At 33.9% G+C, this 23,175-nt stretch overlaps 2 protein-coding genes across 2 annotated transcripts; both read left to right on the forward strand.

Moving 5' to 3' along the window:
- The first annotated feature begins 2,011 nt into the window (after nucleotides 1-2,011).
- Nucleotides 2,012-21,537, forward strand: LOC142483384 (homeobox protein Hox-D3). The gene is made up of 4 exons (XM_075583463.1): nucleotides 2,012-2,083; nucleotides 14,184-14,270; nucleotides 17,433-17,971; nucleotides 19,810-21,537. The coding sequence occupies exons 3-4, from the start codon at nucleotides 17,485-17,487 to the stop codon at nucleotides 20,553-20,555; spliced, it is 1,233 nt and encodes a 410-aa protein (XP_075439578.1). The 5' UTR covers nucleotides 2,012-2,083; nucleotides 14,184-14,270; nucleotides 17,433-17,484; the 3' UTR covers nucleotides 20,556-21,537.
- LOC142483385 (homeobox protein Hox-D4-like) lies at nucleotides 2,103-6,643 on the forward strand. Its single transcript, XM_075583464.1, has 2 exons — nucleotides 2,103-3,513; nucleotides 3,861-6,643. The coding sequence occupies exons 1-2, from the start codon at nucleotides 3,105-3,107 to the stop codon at nucleotides 4,163-4,165; spliced, it is 714 nt and encodes a 237-aa protein (XP_075439579.1). The 5' UTR covers nucleotides 2,103-3,104; the 3' UTR covers nucleotides 4,166-6,643.
- Nucleotides 21,538-23,175: the final 1,638 nt, after the last annotated feature.

Below are 23,175 nucleotides of genomic sequence, written 5' to 3' on the forward strand. Positions count from 1 at the left end.
CGCTGATGGGTAACATTGCAAAGTGGTGATAAACTGTAAATGTTTCCTATAACATTGCTAGAAATAGGTTAGGTTGACCTTTAAAAATTCAAAAGATTACCTTAATTTACCATAAAACATTGAATATACTTATTATGAACCAGGCCACAAAAAGACTGAAAGATCAAAAGCATTTGTATGGGCAGTTGAACAGGAGGTGAATATTTAACGCTTCTGTCCATCAATAACTCTTTGGCTTTGACCTGTCTGAGCAAGTCTTGCTATAAGGTGAAATGCAGGTCACAGCGTCTAACAAATATGAAAATGTGCACAGATAAACGTTAACTTTGATTTTTATCAACTTGGACAAGTAAAAAACACACATACAAAGTACAAGGTATTCTCAAAATATTGTTACTGGGTTTTTTTTCAATGTTTATTTTTGAAAGGAACATATAAAAAAATACATTGCTTTAAGCCAAACCCACACAGCAACGGTTATATTTTCTAGAAAATTTGATATAATATGATTGTTAAACCATCTTCATTTGATTGGCTCATGAAAATAGATTTTTAAAGAACTCGGTTACATCACTGTATTAAATGAACAATTGGTTTATATTTGATTACATGAAACGATGTATGTGCAGATACAAAAAGCCCTCTTTCTGTTAAATTAAAAAAAAAAAGGTTTAATTATCTATAATAAAAAAAACCTTGATAACGACCAAATAAAAATCTGTTTCATCTTTCCCAATTGAAACTTACCTTATCATTGGAGAAAAAAATACACACATATTAAAAAGGTGTCCTAGGTCCTCAGAGTTTGGGTATCTACAAGACTAAGCTTTGAAGCAGTGGACAGCATCCCAAGCTCCCAGGTCAGGAACAATTCATGAACTTTTGTACTCCAGTGGGAGACTGTCGACAACGTAAAAATAATGAAACTTTGTGATATGTTTGCAAATGATTTCAAATGACCTTTTTGCCCTGGCCTTCACCATAAACGCTACCACACAAAAAATCTGAATATAGTCGTAAAGGCTGGTTTCTGAGAATCACTTTGCATTCAATTGGTATGAATTACAGAACAGTCACTAACATTGCATGACTTTATTCCAAGTTAAGTATGTTTGATTATAAGAATTATCACGTATCATCTATGTTTTTGCATATATGTATTTCCTGATTTTTATATGGCCAAGTTCATGTTTTTATCTGTACACTTTCTGTTAATGTGAGATAAAGGAGATATCTTTTAAGGGGCTGTAGGTGTGTTTGTTTCTTCAATTCGATGATGCTCACGTTCGAATTAGAACATAGAGCAAATAAATGTACAGGTGCCATAGTCCTATTATTCTTAATGTATACAAAAGCGATAGGTTACATAATAATAGTCTTTTTCTTGCATGCTAACGAAAAAAAATATATCTGGAAAGGTTGTTTTGAACACCTTCTACTTGAAGAACTCTGGTTTTGGTCCATGTAAGTGTAAGGGTACTAAAGGCTAAAGGACTACTACATTATCTATTAATAAAACCCGAGTACCATTACTTTGTAATTACATCCAGTTCTCCCTTTTATTTAAGTAAGAAAAAGTATTTATTTTTTTAAAGTTGTCCCAATTTTTTTTTTACAGCACTGGTATTAGCCATCTAAACTGAAGTCCAAAGACTTTCTTCCCAATGTTTAAGAGGTTTAGATGTTTTTTTTAAATCATGCATATTAACATTTTTTTTAAACCACTTCGATCACTGAATATAAGGCATGGGCAATTACAAAAAAAAAATGTTTTTTTTATTTGACTGACTTTAAAATATCATTATTTTATTATGTTTGGCATTATTGAGATACTAAAATAGAATGTATGTTTTATAGGCAACAGATCAATGTGTGATGGCTGTGATTCAAAGCAGTTTATAAGTAGATGAAGGACTGTTATTACGTTGTCTATATGTACCCTGTAGAACCGAATTTGTGTGGTGTTCACATAGTCACAGATTCGATTCTAGGGGAATATATGGTCGATGCAAAAACTTCGATCTCAGCAAGCTAGAATACTGTATTTGCATTGACTGTTTTCAGTGAATATTACTATGAAATCGTGAGTATAGCTATTTCATAATACATTACCTATTAAATATGTCTATGATTCATCTACCCTGTGTCCATCAAATCCATTGAGAAGTCTTAAATTGTCTCCAATATTCATTGTTCCTGAAATGCTCACGATTGTCGCATTATTGCATTTTTATGGTGTTATTTGTAAAAAAAAAAAAAAAAAAAATCCTGACTGCATCATCTCTGGTTATTAGAATGCTCATATATCTATTTATTATGGGATGTTTCTGCTATTCTATTCATATTGTGTTCAGAATTTTAAATTGGAACCTGTATGAACACTCAAGTCAAAGACCGATTCGATCTGATTTTAACCTTACAATTTACAATATTTAAATAACTTTCACTCTGATATCTACTTATTTCGTAGAGAGTACATGCATGTTTTGTTCTTCCCAGTATTATTTCCCACTTAAGCATGTGAAAAGTAAACCAAAAGTTACTGATTGCCTAATTTTTTCAACCTGACTAGATTCTGGTAACTTTTGGATGACCCCTGAAAGACAAAAGCCAAGACAGATCTATTGTACATATTATTACTCTCCTGATGTCGCCCTGCCAATTTTAGCCTTCTTTTTCTTAACATGGGATTTACCCACAGTTTAAAGGAGGATTCTCTGTTATAAATACAACACATTGTAGCAGGATCACAACACAGAACCAGAATTTACAGGGCACAAAAGGTTATAAAAGTCAATTGCTACTAAATCCATGGTTGTCTTATGGTCATCAGCACTGGATTTTTTTTCAATAAACACAGGGAAATGTGTTATTAAGGGAAAAAAATGAATTCACAATGATCCAATTAAATCAATATTATTTTGTTATTTTGTGAAAATTATGAGGTACAATTAAATCCAGTGATAAACTCTCTGCTCTCTGATTGGCTGGCTCAGTCACATGGACACCTAACTTTATTCAGTTGACAGCAAGTAGGAGGGCTTTATGGAGGCAGAAAAAAAGACAACACGAGAAAAATTAGTATTTTCTATCCTCAGAAATTAATGGCCATGAGTTCGTTTATGGTAAACTCTAAGTATGTGGATCCCAAATTTCCTCCTTGCGAGGAATATTTACAAAACAGCTACCTAGCAGAGCAGGGCTCTGATTTCTACAGCTCACCGCAGGGCTCTGAATTTCAGCACCAAGGAATCTTTCCCCGGCCAAACTACAGCGAAGAGCCCTTTAGCTGTAGCCATGCCCAGGGCTCTGCATTGCAGCCCCGAGGTCATGGACAGGAGCAGCCCGGGCCCCAGGATCCATTCCCTGACTCTGAAGACCAGGGCCCACCACCAGCTCCTATATCCAGCTCAAGACCTTGCAGCCAGCAGCAGCAGCACCCTAAGAATGGAAGTCTATCTAAACAGCCAGCAATAGTTTATCCCTGGATGAAGAAAGTCCATGTGAACTCAGGTAAGAATCAACTTCTTAAGTGTTTCCTGTAATGCAGCGTGTACTGTGATCTAAGGAAGCTGCTGAAAACATTATTTATGAGGGTTTTAAAACCAAGGCAGCCATTACACTCATCATAAATTTTTATGGTTGAGGGAATAGGCCGTTGGCCATGTGGCTTTGTTTTTTTTTTATTGCAGTAGAAAACTCCATCTTAAAAGTGTGTGCTTGCATTTAAGATATGTTCATGCATAATAGGCAGTCTTTGATAGGCAAGAAACCAGTCTATATTTCATTCATATTATGATCAAATTGGAAGGTCAGGTTTTCTCAAAGTTCTATATGGGGCTTTTTTTTTTTTTTTTCAGTGAATCCAAATTACACTGGAGGGGAACCCAAGCGATCAAGAACTGCTTATACTAGGCAGCAAGTCCTGGAACTGGAAAAAGAATTTCATTTTAACAGGTATCTTACTAGACGTCGTCGTATTGAAATTGCTCATACTTTGTGTCTCTCTGAACGCCAAATCAAAATCTGGTTCCAAAACAGGAGGATGAAGTGGAAGAAAGACCACAAATTGCCCAATACAAAAGGCAGATCTTCGTCATCTAGTTCTTCTCAACATATACAAACTATTTCCAAGGACCACCAGACTGACCTGACATCTTTATAGAAAAAAAAGATGAAATTGCAAATTCCAGCCCTTTTATTCTCCCCTTTCTGAACTGTATTATAGAAAATAGACATTACTGAAGCAGAATCTGCATGTATAGCAGTAAAAGGCTCCGGGACTGTCACCTCATTTTCATAGGTACTGTTGTATAAAAGAAATTCCATGCCAATATCACGGACTATTTTATTGCTCACTGGCACAATAATTATAATTCATTTATAAGAAATAAATATTTCAAGGAGTTCTTCTGAAACAGAATATTTTGGACATAAGAAAAAGTGTGATTTTATTGCACCATTGAAGATCGAACACAAATCTATGGAAATATTTCTTAGCTACTTCTAATCAGTATGTATTTACTGTTTTATTATACAGGATACCAATGGGGTAACAAAAATATGCTGTAGAGACCACGTTAGTAGCTACTGAAAACCTAAATGTGGAAACCATATGGTCAATCTCTGTTCTGATTTAGCTTTTTGTCTGTTACTGCTAGTATGATTCACACGAATTCTATACCAAAATCATGAAAATTGTATTAAATAAACGGGTTATTTTATTTTAAAAGTGCATTCACGTATTTATTGAAAACAAAATTATCTTACAAGCAAAAACAATCCAAAGCCAAAAAAAAAATAAAAAATCCAAGAAGGAAATTGAAACGATTTTTCTTCTACGTTGATAATACAATTATTGAAAAATTGCTAGCATTGCAATCTTTTAGAGTACATATTTCTGACATCCATAATTTAGTATTAGAGCAATTACAATGGTTATATAAAGTAGTTTTGTAAATGTGTACTCTGAATTTTTATTAGCAATTGTTTTACTGTTCTTGAGTAAATAGGAGAGAAAATGTGGGATATTGTATGCACCATTTCCCACAGAAAATGCTTAGAAACGAGATGTAGATTTTGGTGCAGCTTTGCTGGTAAAATATGTTCAAATACATCATTTACTTAATGAAATAAATGTGATAATGTAACAAAAAAGTCTTCCAAGAAATATGAAATTAATATTCCCATAGAATTGGCCATTGTAACATATTAGTCTTCAAACTAGCAAAATGTACATTTCATTTCTCGTTTTCAGGTAACATTACTTATGTGAAAATGGAATACATCTATTAGAGATTGTTAAAACATATGATTGTATAGCATTTCCAGTTTAAATCAGTAGGGAAAGTGTCGGAAGCTACATGTTTAATTGTTCAATGTCGCCATTAAATCTATTTTTGAAACGCAATTTGTTAAAATAAAAAACAGCAAAATACATGATAAAAATGGTCATTATTTATTATTAATTCATTTGTATTTTGGTATTTTAAAACAAATACAATCAGTATCCTTACAACAACAAAAAGCAGGGATTAGCTACATTTGAAAATTATAGCTAGGCTGTTTCGGGCATCTGCAGCACAAAACTAAATTTATTATTAAAATAATGCCTTGATGTAGAAAAAAATGCTTCTATGTGTGATGTGTTAGAATGTACTTCTCTAAGACTTTACTTGCTGCTAAATCTTTATAACTATTACATGTCTAAGCCTTTTGTACTATAATCTACAGCCTCATTCTTTGTTCTTCCTTGAGGTTAGCTTGGTATTCTCAGGCTACACATGGCAATACTTGAATATGTTCATGTCGTATTATTAAAGATGGGTATCCCTGTATTATTTGCATCATTGTTTCTATGACAAAAAGCACACAGTTCATACAGAGTGAAGATGTCTTTTTTGTGAAGCCTTCACGTTGAGAAGTTGAAAAGGTATTTTACTGAAGTTCGGCTAAACCGCAGAAACAGGTTCATCTGGAGGACAAATTTTCTATTCGATTAGCTGTATTTAAGCCGGGAGTGCTGACCTCTAAACCCTTGACCTCTTGGACCTTAACTCCCTTATTTTAGACATAGGAAGCCTTTTAGGTTTAGTAGTTCTAAAAGCCTCCTTTGTACAAGGTTTAAAATTGATGTAATTATGCTCACAACTAATAATGTTCCCACCAGGTATGATCTAAAAAATACAGTATCAAAATCAGCAAACTTCTTATCTCTGTTGTTTTCATTCATACAGTGTGAGAACTTTTTTTATTTACACACAGATCATATTTTTTTTTAATGTAATGTAATTTTTTGTTAAATACAGTAAACCTAACAACATGATAGAAACAACATGTGCCACAAATATTTTTCTATTAATTGTATGTCTGTCTCTTTTGAAACTACATTCCAATCTCAAAACCTGAGTTTTGTAATGTATGCAAGTATTAAACAGTAAAATATGTGCAGTGTGTAAATCTATGATTGAAACAGGCATACAACAGCAGAGACCTATTCAAATCTTATACGTTCTCATGTCAATACATCTCTCTATAAACTAATGGCAATGCAATCCATACCACTATCTTCCAATTTGCTTATGGGTATCCATATGAGATGAAAGGGGGAGGGAGCTAAGTATGATTTTTTAGATGCATGGCTGGTCAGATATTCTTACAATATATATATATATATATATATATATATATATATATATATATATATATATATATATATATATATCTATATTATATATATATATATATATATATATATATATATATATATATATATATATATAATATAGAAATATATGGATATATATATATATATGTCTATATATATATATATATATATATATATATATATATATATATATATATATATATATATATATATATATATACACACACACCTTTTTGTAAACCTCACCAATGTGTTATATACCATTGACTGCAAAAATGACTATTTATACTATTTGTTGTCTGCAGTTATCTTGTATTTTCTTTCTGTGTCATTGACTTAATAAAAGTATATGAAAATATGTTTGTATCTCCTGATTTGCAGTGATTGAGTATAATATTTTACTAACACACGTTCACGTTTAGCCAATAATGAATGTTATTGCTATTTTTACATCTTAACATATACATCTTTTTTTTAACTTTTTCTTTTCTTTTAGAAAAAGGTGTGTATTGGTTGTTCAAATAACAATGCTTAAATTCCACTAAATAATTTCAATGTGCTCATTGTTTATATTAAAATTTACACCCAGAACCTAAATCAGCAAATATGGTGTCATTAAAAAAATAGGTAATCAAATCTTGGAAAACTTTAGAATGTAATCAAACTTGATTTTATTTTATCTTCCATCAGTAGAAAAAGTCAAATGTATATGACTGTAAGGGGAAATTTTTTTTTATTGAATATGATTTCCATATCTCATCCATCACAATACACAAAACATCAACTGATTACATACAAAGTAACGTGCAGTTAAAAAAAAAAATATTTTTAGCCCTTTATTTTCAAAGGTACATTGGGAACCACATATGTGCAAATAGTAAGATGTTTATCTCCATGGCTCAACACTCATAAGGAAACGCTATAGCCATAATGTGCCAAGCTAGTTCAGCCAGAGGATATAAACCACATTTATGAAAACTTGTATTTTCAATATATATTAGGTGTGAAGTAGAAATGGCTGTGTGCTGTCTAAAGGCTCCTCCTCTGCTACTAACAATACATCAATAAAATTCTGTGTATTATATCACCACTAGTCGTTAAGAAAAGAATGGAGAGGAAGGCAGAGTCAATAGCAAACAGCTCCCACTGTACAGTACAGTAAATCAGGATCTTTCAATGCAGAACCTCAGAGCTTTTACAGCCATCTTGTGGGTCTTTTTCATTGATTTTGTAAACACAGAGACAGCATAGTGTGCTCTAGAAATGTTCCTAACATGTACAATATCAAAGTGGAAGGAAGATGCCAAGAATAGGTTTCTTCAAGTCGTGACCCACGTGATCCACGAAATAATTAATTCAGCACGTCCCTTAAGAAACACAGCGTCGTCATTAATTTGCCAAGCAAAGGACTCTATCAGACTTGAAAACTGAAGAGATCCCAAGAATATAATATACAAAGAGAGCAGTCACTATACTCTGCACTCCTACTATCTATTTGATAGCAGAAGAAAAGAGATCTTGGTAGGTATGCCTTCTTATTTTATTTCTTAGTCATATTTCTAAATGAACTTAGCTGCCATATACTTGATAAATAGCACCCTGTGCTTGCTTCTTTACAACTATGCTGCAGTCAGAAGTTGGCATAGGCTGATTTAGTGACCTTTGTTTCAGAAAGCTTTGGGTTTATAAAAAAATTAGGATGATGTATGCAACTGTTCCTTGAGTTCTGCTTGGGGATATCTTGAGTAGTAAAGGGAATTGAAAGGATTTAGTTAGATTTGTATGCTTGCTGAAATGGCTAAGATTTAGTGGATGCTTGGGTTTTCTTGGGAACAATGCTGACTGTCAGGGCATCTGCTGCCTATTCTTAAAACAGTGAGAAAGGGCCCTGAACTTCTTTTCAAGCAAGGGTCGTAAATTTTTCTTTGCGTCATAATAGAAAGGCTATAAAATGGAGTTGAAATTTTACCCAAGGCAAGCGTTAGCAAACACATAATGATTTCCGAGTGTGCTTTTAACTCTGCAGTAGTCATTACTATTACACTTAAAATGGATAATTTTCTACTGGACACAACCATTCATTCACATCATTTGGAACAATCTATAATAGTAAATGGATAGTTGCTGATTTTTTTTTTTAATGTATCCCAGTAGGACATGGGGGAAAGGAAATGTAGAACTATAGATGCACCTGCAATTTTAATCCAGATGCAGAGATCACTAGAAACCCCAATCTGGCTATTTAGATTTGTCAATTCATCTTTTTATTGTTCATATAACCACATATTTGTAGTATGTGCATGTTGGTTGTACAGATATAAAATTCCGTTTGGGACGTAAACAATCGGTTTTTGAATTGCAGTTTATTTATCTATAATGTATTGCTTATTTTATAAATGGAAATACAGGCTTCCAGTGCAATACAATATATATATATATATATATATATATATATATATATATATATATATATATATATATATATATATATATATATATATATATTTAAAGACTGCACGCGTAACAACAATCTTTTATAGAAAAAAAAGGCAATTTACCCTGCTTTTCCTTTTCAGAGCAAAATAATAAAGTGTTCAAATTCAACAGTAAAAAAAAAATGTTAGTTTTCAGCTACACACTTGTGTATCTTTTTATTCACAGATGTGAACTTCGCAGTCTTAAAGATCCAGCAAAGGGGTAAATTAGGCTAAACAAAAAAATACTGCGGCTATAATAATAACATTTATTTCCTAGATGTAGCTATGGACGTTTTATCAGTTGACAATTGTCCAAGTTGTTGTTATAAATCATTGTAAGTAATTCCTGAAAGGGTGCGAGGCTGTTGGGGGTCGGACGAAGACTGTAAATCTTTCAGTTTTATTGCTGTAGTCTATGAACATATGCTGCGGCGGTGCTGGTGTTAGATCCTCTAGTTGAGACAAATTCCCACTAAAGTTGGATTCTCACGATCTGGCAAGAAAAACATCAGTTTATTGCCCTTTAACTCGACTGGAAGCAGAATTTTTGTACCCAACTGTATTTGTTCGTATTCTTCTGTGAACATAATGTGATATCATTGTTTGGCTATTATTGTGAGGCTGAATTCACATCTCGCATTTGATAGATAAACCGTTCTTACTAAAATCAGTAAAGTGAAGTGAGATGATATATATATACACACACACACACACACACACACACACAAACACATACACACACACACACACACACACACACACACATATATATATATATATTTATATATATATGTATATGTGTACATGTGTATTTACCTGTAATTGTTTGTTTAGTTGTCGATTTGACCATCACATGAGGGAATTGTAGTACAATATATTGTTCTTTGCAGCAACTGAATACAAAGGAACTGAACGTCAAATTCATTTTTATTGGTACATTTTATTTAAACAACCTAAACGTGAAAAAATACAGATGTTTAGTGCTTTAATATATATTGCAATGTTCTTGATGAAAGGCGAGTCTCTGAGATTAGTTTTCTCCAAGATCCAAAATTCCGTTCCTGAACCTGCAGAGCAAATAAATGATAATTTACAAACAAATGATGTTTTGGTGAATGTTATTTCATATGTAATCTTGTGGCAAAAAAATGAGACCCTGTATCAAAATTAAAAAGCAGCGTTATTATACATTATCTCAAAGCGTATTTGAGGGGGAAACCCCACACATTAACATTACCATGCATTTAAACATTCACTCCCAGTTATGAGGGGTTACTGGGTTTGACATACCTTACTATCAAATATTTTAAGGTATTGTCATATAGGAAGCAGGTTTTGTACCCAAAATAATCAGTGATCTTTAAGAATTTTCATAACCATACATTTTCAGGACATCATCTGAGGATGCTACTTATTTACCGAGGCATTGCACTGTAATAGCTATCAAAGAATATTAATAATTGTGGGGACATGAGTACAGATTGTGCTTGGTCACCTTAAAAGGAACCATATAGTTAAAGCAGCAGCTGAAATTGTAACATGGTATACTGATCACGTGAACCAATATGTTTCAATGTTAAGGCAGCGCCTATATTTCTGATTATAAAGGCTCTTAACTTACATCACTGGCCCAAACTTAGAAACGGTGTCTCATTAAAACAACAGTGGACACATTCTCTTAATTTAGGCAACGCGGAGGCAAAGGGTTGATTTAAAACAAAATCAGAACTTCATTTGCCTTGACTTTTATTGGTAGGTGAGTCTCAGCTCGTTTTCATTCTATCGGGAATACAGTGCACTGGTATATGGAAATGTCTGCAAAACCGCAAGATCAGGTTTAGGACAGTATCGCCTACAGACAGAGGGTGAAGGATATTTTCCTGCAGACACAGATATTGAGACTGAGGAGCACAGGTTTATGATAAATTGATTCACAGGTAAGATCTTGCATGACAAACTGAAACCTTTGAACGCAAGGTTGTATAATGCCTTTATCAAGGTATGTTAGTAAGATTTATTGTACTTTATTGATGATTTTAGGCATTTAGTACTTTGGTAGAAAATAAAAATGCAACCACAAATAAGCATTCAATGATTAGATCACATATACTGTACACCATGAGCATGTTTATCAGAATAGTGACTTAAAAAAAAGGTGGGGTTTTTTTTTTGTCACATACTCATTTAATCGTATTTGAACAGTTGGAAAATATTAATTTCGAAAATAAAATATATTATATATTTGGGGGTGGGGGGGCTATAGAAATAAGTTAATCTTTTGCTTCTGTCAAAGTAAGATTGAGCATCGCATTAATATGGTGTCCTGGACTACTGGGCATGATACATTCAAGTTGATTTATGTATATTTAAGGTGTATTTAATGTCAATGCAAGTTCCATGCTATGCCTTTTTAAAATAGGATACAAATACAATATTTGTTCCTATTTAATTCCTTCTTTTAAAGTCAAATATTATATTAGTCCTATTCATATTAAGAACGTATGTATGAGACACTCCGTGTTTTATTTGTACCTATCCTTTAGTAAGGATAATTTATTTGTATCATTTGTCAAAATTAAATCAAATGAATATATGTGATAAACATCTGTCTTTTTTTAAAAAATTTTTTTTTTACAAATTTAGGATATATTTCATTCAAGTTTTCCAGGTGTATCAAAGAAAAGCATCCTTTAAAACAATAGGATATTGTTTTTCACTGGGGTTCCCATTTCCTTTGTGCTAAATTTCCCCCAAATCCTGATTTTGCTTCTGTATATAAGTGGATCTTTAGAACATCTTTGCTCCAGTTTTGAACAGGAATAAAACTAGCACCAAAATTGTTTCAATAACCTATCCATCCCTTTATTTTCAATAGAAAATGGAATACTATCTGGATAAAACTGGTGCTGTGTTTATCCTGATGCAACTCTCCATCACAGCTTTGATAAATAAATATATGGAGCAGTAAAATAGGCCTTTATTGTAAAAGAATACATTGATATGGAGGGTTATTCTAAATTATTTTATTTTTTTTCCAGAAAACAAAAGCACCAGATTTGTCCAAGAGACAAAATTATTCCAATACTCATTTATTTCCTGGTGCAAACATGCACAACATTTAAATACAAGACCTTTAAAGCTGCATTATTTCTACAATTTCAGCATTTTCAGTGAAGGCCTCAAACAACCATTGTTCACAAACGTTCTGCATATCTTATAGGATCTATATATGAATATAAAAATACTGAGAATGAATACAAACGTATTCATTTTCTTTTATCGAAACTTAAAAGCAGTGGTCATTTCTACTTAGCTGTTTGCCTTCAACCTTTTGGCCTGCCAAGTAAGTCAGCTAAATCGAATTACTTCGATACAGCATTTCATTTAATTCCATGGAACAGCCATATAAAGCTTCCCCTCTATTTTAATCAAATTCTAAAATATTTATACATTCGACAGTATGTGTAATACCTTTTCCATTAAAACATTTCCTTCAGCAGTTAACTTTTATTTATTTTTTTATAATGAGAAACATCCCAGAGTGATTGGGAAAAGTAATTTCAAAATTGCTCTCATTCATTAAAAAATGGAATCATACCCAATCTAACCAATGGCAAATTTAAGGTTTCAAATTCCTGTTTGGTTAGGTGCAATATTTTGAATATGGCCCTTCTTGCCCACAATATTACAATTACCTGAAGTCAACAATTATACAGATTAGAAACTTACCGTGGCAACAGATGATACTAAGTTGGTTTGCTATATCACGATCACTTCTTGATGTAGCAAGATACACCCTAACGATTTGTCTCATCTGGTTACAATTAGTAACTATACTTCCAATCTAGGCTAAAAAAATAAGCTGAAACTTGACGTACGCCCACGTGAATAGTGAATATATTATATAAGATGTTATTGCACTGGCCCTGGACTAGGGACACTGTAGATCAGCAGTTGTATTCATCCACTTACTCTTTCTACACTCTAATTTTGCCAGCAAAACTTAATAAGATGTGGAAAGAAGGAAAGTGCTGCATCGTAGTGGGTTTGGGTACTGATAATGAGGATTTCGTGGAAAGTTGTTAGTTCTCTTCTGTTGTGAGCTACTGGGGACTCTTCCGTTGGTTGTTCATTAAGTGGTGAGTTATTGCTATACGAGCCAAAGGTCATTTCAAAGGCTTATAGTTGCTAGATATTGTCTCTTATAATGGCCTAGCTTGTCTTTGTGTGGGATTCTTTGGCACAGTTAGTGTTTTTAAAACTACTTAGTCATCAAATTTCTAAGTGATTATATAAAATGTTATTGTACAAGTATACATGTAGTATACTACCAATGTTTGTGATTTATATCCCATGCATTGGAAATGTTCTATTCTTAAGTTGATTTTCTATATTTAACTGATTTTAGAGACTCGTGTACTACCCTCATATGAATATGTAGTGCGATCAGCGAAAAACACAGAAAGCAATTAGAATACAGAATACATATAGTTTGGTTGTGTCCAGAGCTGGCTATCCGTAGTGGAATCCTAGGGGTAGTTCTTGGAATCTGGTCTTTGTTCATTGTATCTCTTTTGTAGCCCCAAAGTACATTGTAATTGTTCATTACCACACTGATAGCTGTAACTTATTTTGTAGCCATAAGTGCAATTAGATATTTATTCCAAGAATATTCCTGAAATACTTTTGAAAGTTGATCATTCAAATATACAATGTAAACAATATAGCACATTTTCTAGATACAATATTATTGATTTATTAATTTGATGGCTATACATATTATAAACTCACATTACAAAGGAAGATGCTTTATCTTAATATTTAGTTAATTGCTACTACATAGAAAATCAGTATGTAACGGTCTTTGTAGAGCAACCTATCCATTCACTTTAAGAGCAAATAAAAGAAAAAAACCTTAGATGTATTGATTGATCCATACTTTATCACCTAAACTTAACATTATAAATGAGAGTACATCAGTAAATAAAATTTGCACAAATAAACACAGATTAAATTATATGTTTACTTTTTTCTCTCAGCAATTGCCTGGTTGGGATTGGAAAAAATAAGGGAGGACACTCTCCAAAGAAGGTTAAATACAAAACTTGAAGACCAGCAAATATACGGTAAGTTCATCAAATGAATAATGCATTCAATATACAAGTTATAACTGTAGGTGAAGTGCCAGACTCAAATCCTAGAGAAAGATGTGTGGTTGTAGTTTTCCAAAGCTAAGATTCCGACTCTGATTCCCAGTCGTCCCAATACATTTGTAAATACAAATTTATGAACGGAATTATTTATTATTAATTTTATATATATATATATATATATATATATATATATATATATATATATATATATATATATATATATATATATATATATATATATATATATATATATAATGCTATGATACGTATCACAGAAGCAAGAAGATATTGTGAGACTGATAAGGCATCGTGATGAAACTATCATACATATACATATGTATTTATATCTGTAAATAAAATAATTAAAGCACACACAGTGTGAAAAAACATTTAAAAGGGTAGAAAAATATGTATTTTCTCCCCCCTCCAGGCAGTCTTTAAGCATTTCATAAGTCCGTAGATGTACCACAATGACAACACACACATTTTTAACACACCATTAAATACCCCACACACATATTAACATTGTAACCATTTTGCATCAACAGTAGTTCCAAGCAGAGCAGACCCCGCCAAATGCAGAGCCCATAAAGTTGTCCTTGTAAATAAAACAAAGTGTTGGATGGAGATCTTCACAAAGTTGAAGACATTTGTTCCAAGAGTCAATGATTCCTGCTTCTTCCTGGTGGGATTGCCAAATTATATTCCATTTAAAAAAAAAAAATGTTTTAATATCCGTTTGTCATTTTTGTTTTGTTATAATCCAAAGGAACTTCAGAGAACTTTGCCTGTGTCCTGTTAAAGTCAGGGTCTTATGCTAACTGCAGGGCCACCTTTTATAATTCTGCTCAACAGGCATTTTAAAAGGGAGAATTTGCGGAGTAGGGGATTCTTTTACTAGTCTTCCTCCTACGCTTAGCCTGTTTTACATTTCTGAAAATTCTAGGTCCTGGGATGGTTTTTTCCCCCCATTCCTCACTGAAGCGTTTACTGCCCTAGCACTAGCAGTCATAAATTTTGTTCCAAACCACAATGACAGGTGCATTGATATGCACGGTGTGGACTCAGGCTGCTTAATAACCACCAGACTGCTTGCTCTTCCAGCCTTTTATTTATTCTGTATCATGTTATGTATTGATCTCAAACCGAATTAACTGTGCCAGTGTAAGTATAAAATTATAATACACATATGAAATGTAGACCCTCAGTACAGTGTGGGGAATATTCGTTTGTTTCATTTCGTAGATTCTAAGCTGTTACAAAGATCCCCAGGGTAGGAAGGGGAAACCCCGTTAGTATCAGAAAATATTTTTGTTTTTGTTTTTATATATATATTCGTTTCCTGTGGTGTTGCAAAGGGACTGTGGTTAATTCCGCTGCGGAGAATAGGACACAGTTCTTAAACAAGACGTCTGTGTCTAAATGTAAAATATGTAACGTTAAAACCCATTTGAAATAGGATAGTGTGTCTAACATATTTAGGATATCTGCTTCAATAAAAAAATAGTACATGGGGTATTTAGTTAGCAATTGTGCTCTATGCATTACAATCTTTAAAAACACTAATATATTATGGGGCGAAAACATTTAAAAGATGAATCAGAAGACAGTTGACCATTGTTCGAGTGATTTATTACCCATTGCTTCTTATTTAGGTTCAGGCAAAGTTCACAAGCGGTTGATATTTTCAGAAAAGAAATAAAGCTCTCGACGGTTTTATACTAAACATTATTTCATGTGCAGCCAGCTCAGGCTGATTCATATTTTGTCTCTGGTGTTTCGGTTTGGGGACAATGCTTGGCCCTTAGCTGTGCTCAGCAGCTAATGTCCTTAGAATATTCAACAGGCATTCCAGTATTGCTAATGCAATAATTTCACACGTACAATGCACTAATGAAGTTCAGTTTAATTTATTTCAGAATATTCTACCACAGTGGAGAAATAATGACACTGAGTTGATATGTCTATTTATGAAAAATCTCTTTATTACTACAGACACGAAGCTGTATTGTTTCATGTTATCATTGAAAAGTCAAGATACACATTTTAGGCCAAAATACAATTTAGAGACATGACTGCTATCAGATAGTAACAATAAGTGCACATGGGTAGCCTGTATGCATACTAAATGCTTATTTAATAAAATACCGCTTCTTACACGCCAAGTGGTGGTTATTTAGACAATGGAAAAAGTAATGAAAATAATTCAATATGAAAGTGCATATATTTTGGTGCTGATGTAAAAATATTTAAATGGGAACGTAAGCACGAAATAAACTGGATTATATACATCATACATTATATTAGACTTTAGACTACATGGACAATGCTAATAATTGAAATTCTTACAATTTGAAGCATTTTTATATTTTAGGTATCATTGTTTAACATTGTCCTTCAATCATTTTGCTAATTTAGGCAACATAATACATCGTCACTGTTTCAGTTATGCAAAGAAAATGCTGCTACGATTCAAACAATTCTTTGCAACTCATGCATGGTATAGGTCTCCAACAAATGCAGCTTCAGTAAAACCTTGTAGAAAAAGACATCGTGTAATTAAATTTCACAAAAGCTGACAAAGGGCTTTCTCCAAATGCATCAAACAAAAGATGTTGAATAGTGGTAGTTATATTTTAACCGCACTCGGTTAAGAGGCATACTTTACAATGGAGGTGGAATTTGTGCTAGTTTTTCAGGTTCTGAAAGTTGCTCAATCCATCAAGTCATACACAGCTCACACATGCTGGAGGGGTGGAGAAGGTAGTTAATCTTTATACAAATTTCCAGGGATACTAGACCAGTATTCTTAAAATATAGCAAAACATATCTCCGTTGTTTGAAATATAGTAGACTATGTTTGACCACACTTGTGAGAGGAGATATAATATTTGCTGAAAAAAACAATGCCATACATTCAGACTGGAAAATATTTCACTCATACTCATGTATTATGTGAATAGTAAACACGTTGTGAATACATAATACGTTTACTTTGTGTATAGCTGTTTGAGTGCACTGCTACAACCCCATTAAGATCATTAGTCAAGACTTAAGAAGGTGAAATAAATGATTATATAATTTATATTGGTTATCTCTTGGGTCCTTATTTGTATGTTGTTTTATTTTCCATAGATCGTTTCACAACAAGTGATTGGACTAACAGAAAAATTGACTGAGAAAGTCAATGCTCTTTGATAAGGGTGCCAAGTCCCTATCAATAAGAGAAAACAAGATGCAGAAAACAGCTTACTATGAAAACTCTGGACTATTTGGGGGTTATACCTATGCCAAACCAGAATCTTACAGCTATAGCTCAACTCATCAACCATATTCACAATCTGCTCTAGAAAATGATTATCCCAGTTCCACTTGTTCTATACAACCATCTGCAGTAAGGCCCCCAAACCATAAGACCAGTGATGTTAGTGGCAGCTGCATGAGGACAACTTCAAGCCAAAATGCAAACCAGACCCCTATTATTAATGAACAGCAACATCAAGCGCCATCTTTGCCCCCTTCTTCCCCTAATCATGGCAATACCTCAACACAGAAAAAAAGCAAATCATCTAATTCCTCTAATTCCTCCCAAGGTACTATGAGTAAACAAATTTTCCCATGGATGAAGGAATCACGACAAAATTCAAAACAAAAAAATGCCAGCACCCCTCCAGGTACATTATTTTAATCCTCTTGTAAAACAACTGAAACTGTCTGCACATATATTAGAATTCTAAGTTATTGGAGTAATTGGGACTATTAACCTTTTAAGTGATGAAAAATCCTCTCCCAAATAAAAAAGGAGATCTTGGGGAATTTACACTCCCATTATGATCTAGGGACCAACATATGTCCCAGTTGACACGAACAATTTCAGTGCCCATGGCTTCTTGCAATGCATTAAAGAGCAATTATCCATTGACACAATCCATTGATAACATATGCAAGTTTCCACTTGCTAAGGAGGTTTTATATTTTATATGATACTGGTATTATAATGGATCTGGGGTGAAAAGATTTCTGAAGCCAATGTCTTTTATTGGAACCCCATGCGCATTATTTATAGACTTTGTGTATGCATGAGGATCACAATTCTTTCCATTGGAGGAAAAAATATGTGTAGCCTAGAGAGCTAATGTACAACACAAACGTCTATAGGCAATGTTTATATTCAAATAAGAAATGTTTCAACCTTGCATACTGTATGTGTTATTGAGAAATAGGGTTTGGGTCTCCTGTATTGTGGGGAGTAGCAACACGTGCTATTGAAGAGATCCCCTGAACTGTACACAGACTGAAACGTTTATTATGATAGCAAAGGGTGCACTAAATCCACTTAGGGGAAAATGGGATCAGAATAAGTCCAGTAGCAGGGCCATCATACGAAGTGTTGATGGGTCAGTGGTGAAAACACCAATGATTTATACAACAGTAGTTATGGTGTGATGTATTAATAAAAAACAGAAACATTCACACCCCCTCACAGCCACACACCCACACCCACACCCACACATATATGAGAAAGAGAAAGTATTCCTATGCACGAGTGATAAAGTGGACGTTGCTTTAAAAAGATGACAGTATTTTACTACAAAGAAAGACATACTACTCTGAATCATGTACTTGAATTAAGTCTAACTGAGACCTTAGATTTAGTTTATTTTAGTTTACTCGTGTCATCCTTCTACCAAATAGAAACCGTTAGGATGTCACCTGCTTGTAAACTTATTTTAGAGACGTTAATTTATTATTATTAAAAAAAAAAAATTACTAAGCGCACTGAGGACGTTAGTGATTTCACATCGTTCTATGATCATTGCTGAGTCATCTTTGTTTTAATATGTGGACGTTGAATATTTACAAATGTATTTTAAACATCATGTAATGAGGATCTTAACTCATTATGGCACCATTTCACAGTTAAATCTTTCAATGTAAGTAGTGGAAATCATCCCAAGGCTGGTCACAATGGGGGGGGGGGGGGGTGATATATATATATATATATATATATATGTGTGTGTGTGTGTGTGTGTGTGTGTGTGTGTGTATACATATATATACACATATATACACTATACACACACACACACATATATATACATATATATATAGAGAGAGAGAGACAGACAGACAGACAGAGCGAGAGAGAGAAATGAAGGGCCAGCAGGCATTCCAAAATAAGCAAAATAAATGTGATGTGAAATATTCAAGGTTTCGGCTCCTGTGAGAGACTTTATTTTGCTTATTTTGGAGTGTCTGTTCCTTTATTTGCCCTTTTACCCATTCCTCCGACGGTTAGCACCCAGTTGTTATATAACACACACACACACACACACACACACACACACACACACACACACACACACACACACACACACACACACACACACACACACACACACACACACACACACACACACACACACACACACACAACACCTCTCGCTCTATTGATATGTTGTATTCTATAATATGATTGGGGACTAATAATGTACTTTGATTTTCAACAAAGGAGAGAACTGTGAAGAAAAAAGCCCAACAGGCCCATCTTCAAAGAGAGTCCGCACTGCATATACCAGCGCGCAGCTAGTGGAGCTGGAGAAGGAGTTTCACTTCAACCGCTACCTTTGTCGCCCACGCAGAGTGGAGATGGCCAATCTGCTGAACCTAACCGAGCGTCAGATTAAGATTTGGTTCCAGAACAGGAGAATGAAGTACAAGAAAGATCAGAAAGCTAAAGGGATCATGCATTCTCCAACAGGGCAGTCCCCAGACCGAAGTCCACTGAGTGGATCAAATCATGTAGGATATTCCAGTCAACTTCCCACTGTTAACAGTCTTAGTTATGATGCTCCTTCGCCAACATCCTTTGCCAAATCACAGCAAAACATGTATGGGTTGGCTGCTTACACAGCACCTCTCAGCAGCTGTTTACCCCAGCAAAAGAGATACCCTGGAGCAGAGTATGACCATCACACCATGCAAAGTAACAGTGGCTTTGCCAATCCCAATTTGCAGGGCAGCCCTGTTTATGTTGGAGGGAACTTTGTTGATTCAATGCCAGCCTCTGGTCCAATGTTCAATGTTGGCCATCTCTCTCATCCTTCATCTGCTAGTGTGGACTACAGCTGCGCTGCTCAGATTCCAGGCAACCATCACCATGGACCTTGTGACCCCCATCCCACATACACAGATCTGACTTCTCATCACACAACTCAGGGAAGGATGCAAGAAGCACCCAAACTAACGCATCTGTAACTAACTGTTGGATGGAGAGAAAGAGAGAGAGAGAGAGAAACAACATGTACTCCTTTTAATTACCTCACGTTTTTTTCTGAACGAAATTGTTAATGTACCTTATTCTAAGAGTGCCAACAGTTTTAGAGGAATGTTTGATCCGTGTAGCAGCTGCATTGCTTCTTGCGACTCATGTAAGTCAATGAAAAAGGACCCTCTTATAAGTATTTAAAGCATGACCGTGCAATAAACTGCGAACCAAGGCACAAAAAAAAACTATTAATGATGTACTTGAAGGTAAGTCTAATGGAGAAATTAGCAGGCGCAGTGTGTCATGCAAAGGTGTTTTTTTTTGACCAAATGGGAGCAATGGTGATGTCGCTGCATATAAACTTTCAGAGAAGTTAATTTATGAATTCTTTAGCAATGTTGGAAATGCATTGAAATAAGTGACATGTATTTATTATTTTAGGCAAAACATTTTTGTATCATTGATTATTTATCCTCGTCTTAATGTATTTATGTGGAAACTTGTGAACTTTATTCAGCATAACTTGGAAGAATGAATCAGGTCCATTGTGGCTACATTTTCACCTTTGTGTATTTGGTCTGAAATAGTTGAGAGATTAGTTCTGAACAGTTGTAACTGTGGCTGGTGTTTGTAGTTTATGTAAGGGTTAATTAAGACAGCACATTGTAAATTCTATTATAGAGTGAATCAAAATGTGGCATTTCACAATGGGCATTTGACATTTCGAAAAGTTAATTTTAAATTGTCTGGTATCATTTCAGCAGCATTTAGAACACATATCTGAATAGTGTATCTGATTCAAGAGTGCGAACAATGAGCAGATCACACCGTAATGTTTCTGATTATCCCATGCAAGCTACAGAATATGAATATGCTTATTGACTATCATCGCACATACAAATGTCTATAAAAAAATAATATCTCATTTGCTAGTTTAGTTTCACTATGGACCCTCTGTCATTCTTAAAATACAAGCACTGGGGGGAGGGGGGGAGGGTATTTTAAAATATATTTGTTTGCAATAACATCTCGTCGCCTTTTTACTGCTTGGTTTATAGTTTGTGTGCTTTTATTGTAATTCCTAAATTAAAGTTTGTATATTAGATGTACATTTGGAATTCACAGCGTACCATTTTAGAAAATAAATTTTAAAAAAATAAATAAAAAATTGACAATCACAAGTGTAAAATCTTAAAGGAGCCCAGTGTTTTTAAGTTTCAACATTAAATATGCTTAGGTCTTTAGAAGGGCTTTGGAAAGAACGATGTTTCGTTTACAGGGTACAGCCCACAGTATTATGCTGGGTAAAAAAAAAGTTACACTTTTTTATTTATGATTATAGACAGGTCTATGGTGACAATTATTCACAATGTATTGCAAAAAAAATTGAAGACAGGATAAATGAAGACCGTGTAGTTAAGATTTCATTATTTTCTATTCAAAGCAAAGTCTCTTCCTACGCATTCCTGTTTGTTTGGCAAACTAACATAACTCCTACACTTTCTGATGAAAAGAACTTCAGTTCCCATTGAGTGAAATATTTGACCTCTGATGTTCTGGTGGAAAAAAAACACTATTTGTGACCACTTAAAAACTAGAAGAATAAATATCAACCCACCAAGTGATGTGTTTATTGTTTTATGAACTACAGATACAAAGCAACAGGAAGTACAGATATACATGCACTGTACATTTGCAAAGCATACAATTGTCCCAATAAAATTGAATTTACAACTCTGCCTATGAATGATCTATTTTGTATTTCTTATTTATACCGACAATCAGGTAACCTCATGCTCTGCTCACTTCAGTTGTGTATCGGATGGTTTTATTTATATTATGTTTTGTTTTTTTACAATGATACATTGAGATCTAGAAGTCACATAATAGATCACTTTATAGTTTTCAGTCCCGTTTCCAAGATCACTTAATATAACGAAAATAGAGGCTTTGATTTCTCCCTTTTCATAGAAATAAAGGTACACAAAAGATTGTTCTGAAACGCATTACACAAGTAAATGCCACAAAGTTTATTTAAATAATATTGTGGAACACATACATGAACCAAAATGGTACAGTCAGAAGGAAAATAATGTTTTTTTTATATCCATACATAGCATTTATATATTGAAAATGTGGTATGTGGGGTGTGTTTGTGTGTGTGTGTGTGTGTGTGTGTGTGTGTGTGTGTGTGTGTGTGTGTGTGTGTGTGTGTGTGTGTGTGTGTGTGTGTGTGTGTGTGTGTGTGTGTGTGTGTGTGTGTGTGTGTGTGTGACTCGTTGCATTTGCAATGTAATCTTTATGATGCCGAATAAATAAATATATTTCAACGCCATAGTCATTATGAGACGTAGCAATAAAAAAAATTCAAACCAAGTAAATATCTTCCTAAGGAAAAGTAGGAAAAGGTAAGGGTAAATGTTAAGAGTAACTTTGAAAATGGTATACATGTAGTAAAAAAAATAAAACATACAGATCATTGCATGGCTTGCTTCAAACAATGGGAAATACTGGCAAATGACAGCTATGTGGAAGCGTGAGTTCGTATTATGTTAACTCTTCTCAACACCTATATAAATCAAACCTCTTACATCTTACAAGGACAAACAA

This window comes from Ascaphus truei, unplaced genomic scaffold, assembly GCF_040206685.1.
Source record: "Ascaphus truei isolate aAscTru1 unplaced genomic scaffold, aAscTru1.hap1 HAP1_SCAFFOLD_3247, whole genome shotgun sequence".
In the NCBI taxonomy this organism is placed as follows: Eukaryota; Metazoa; Chordata; class Amphibia; order Anura; family Ascaphidae; genus Ascaphus; species Ascaphus truei.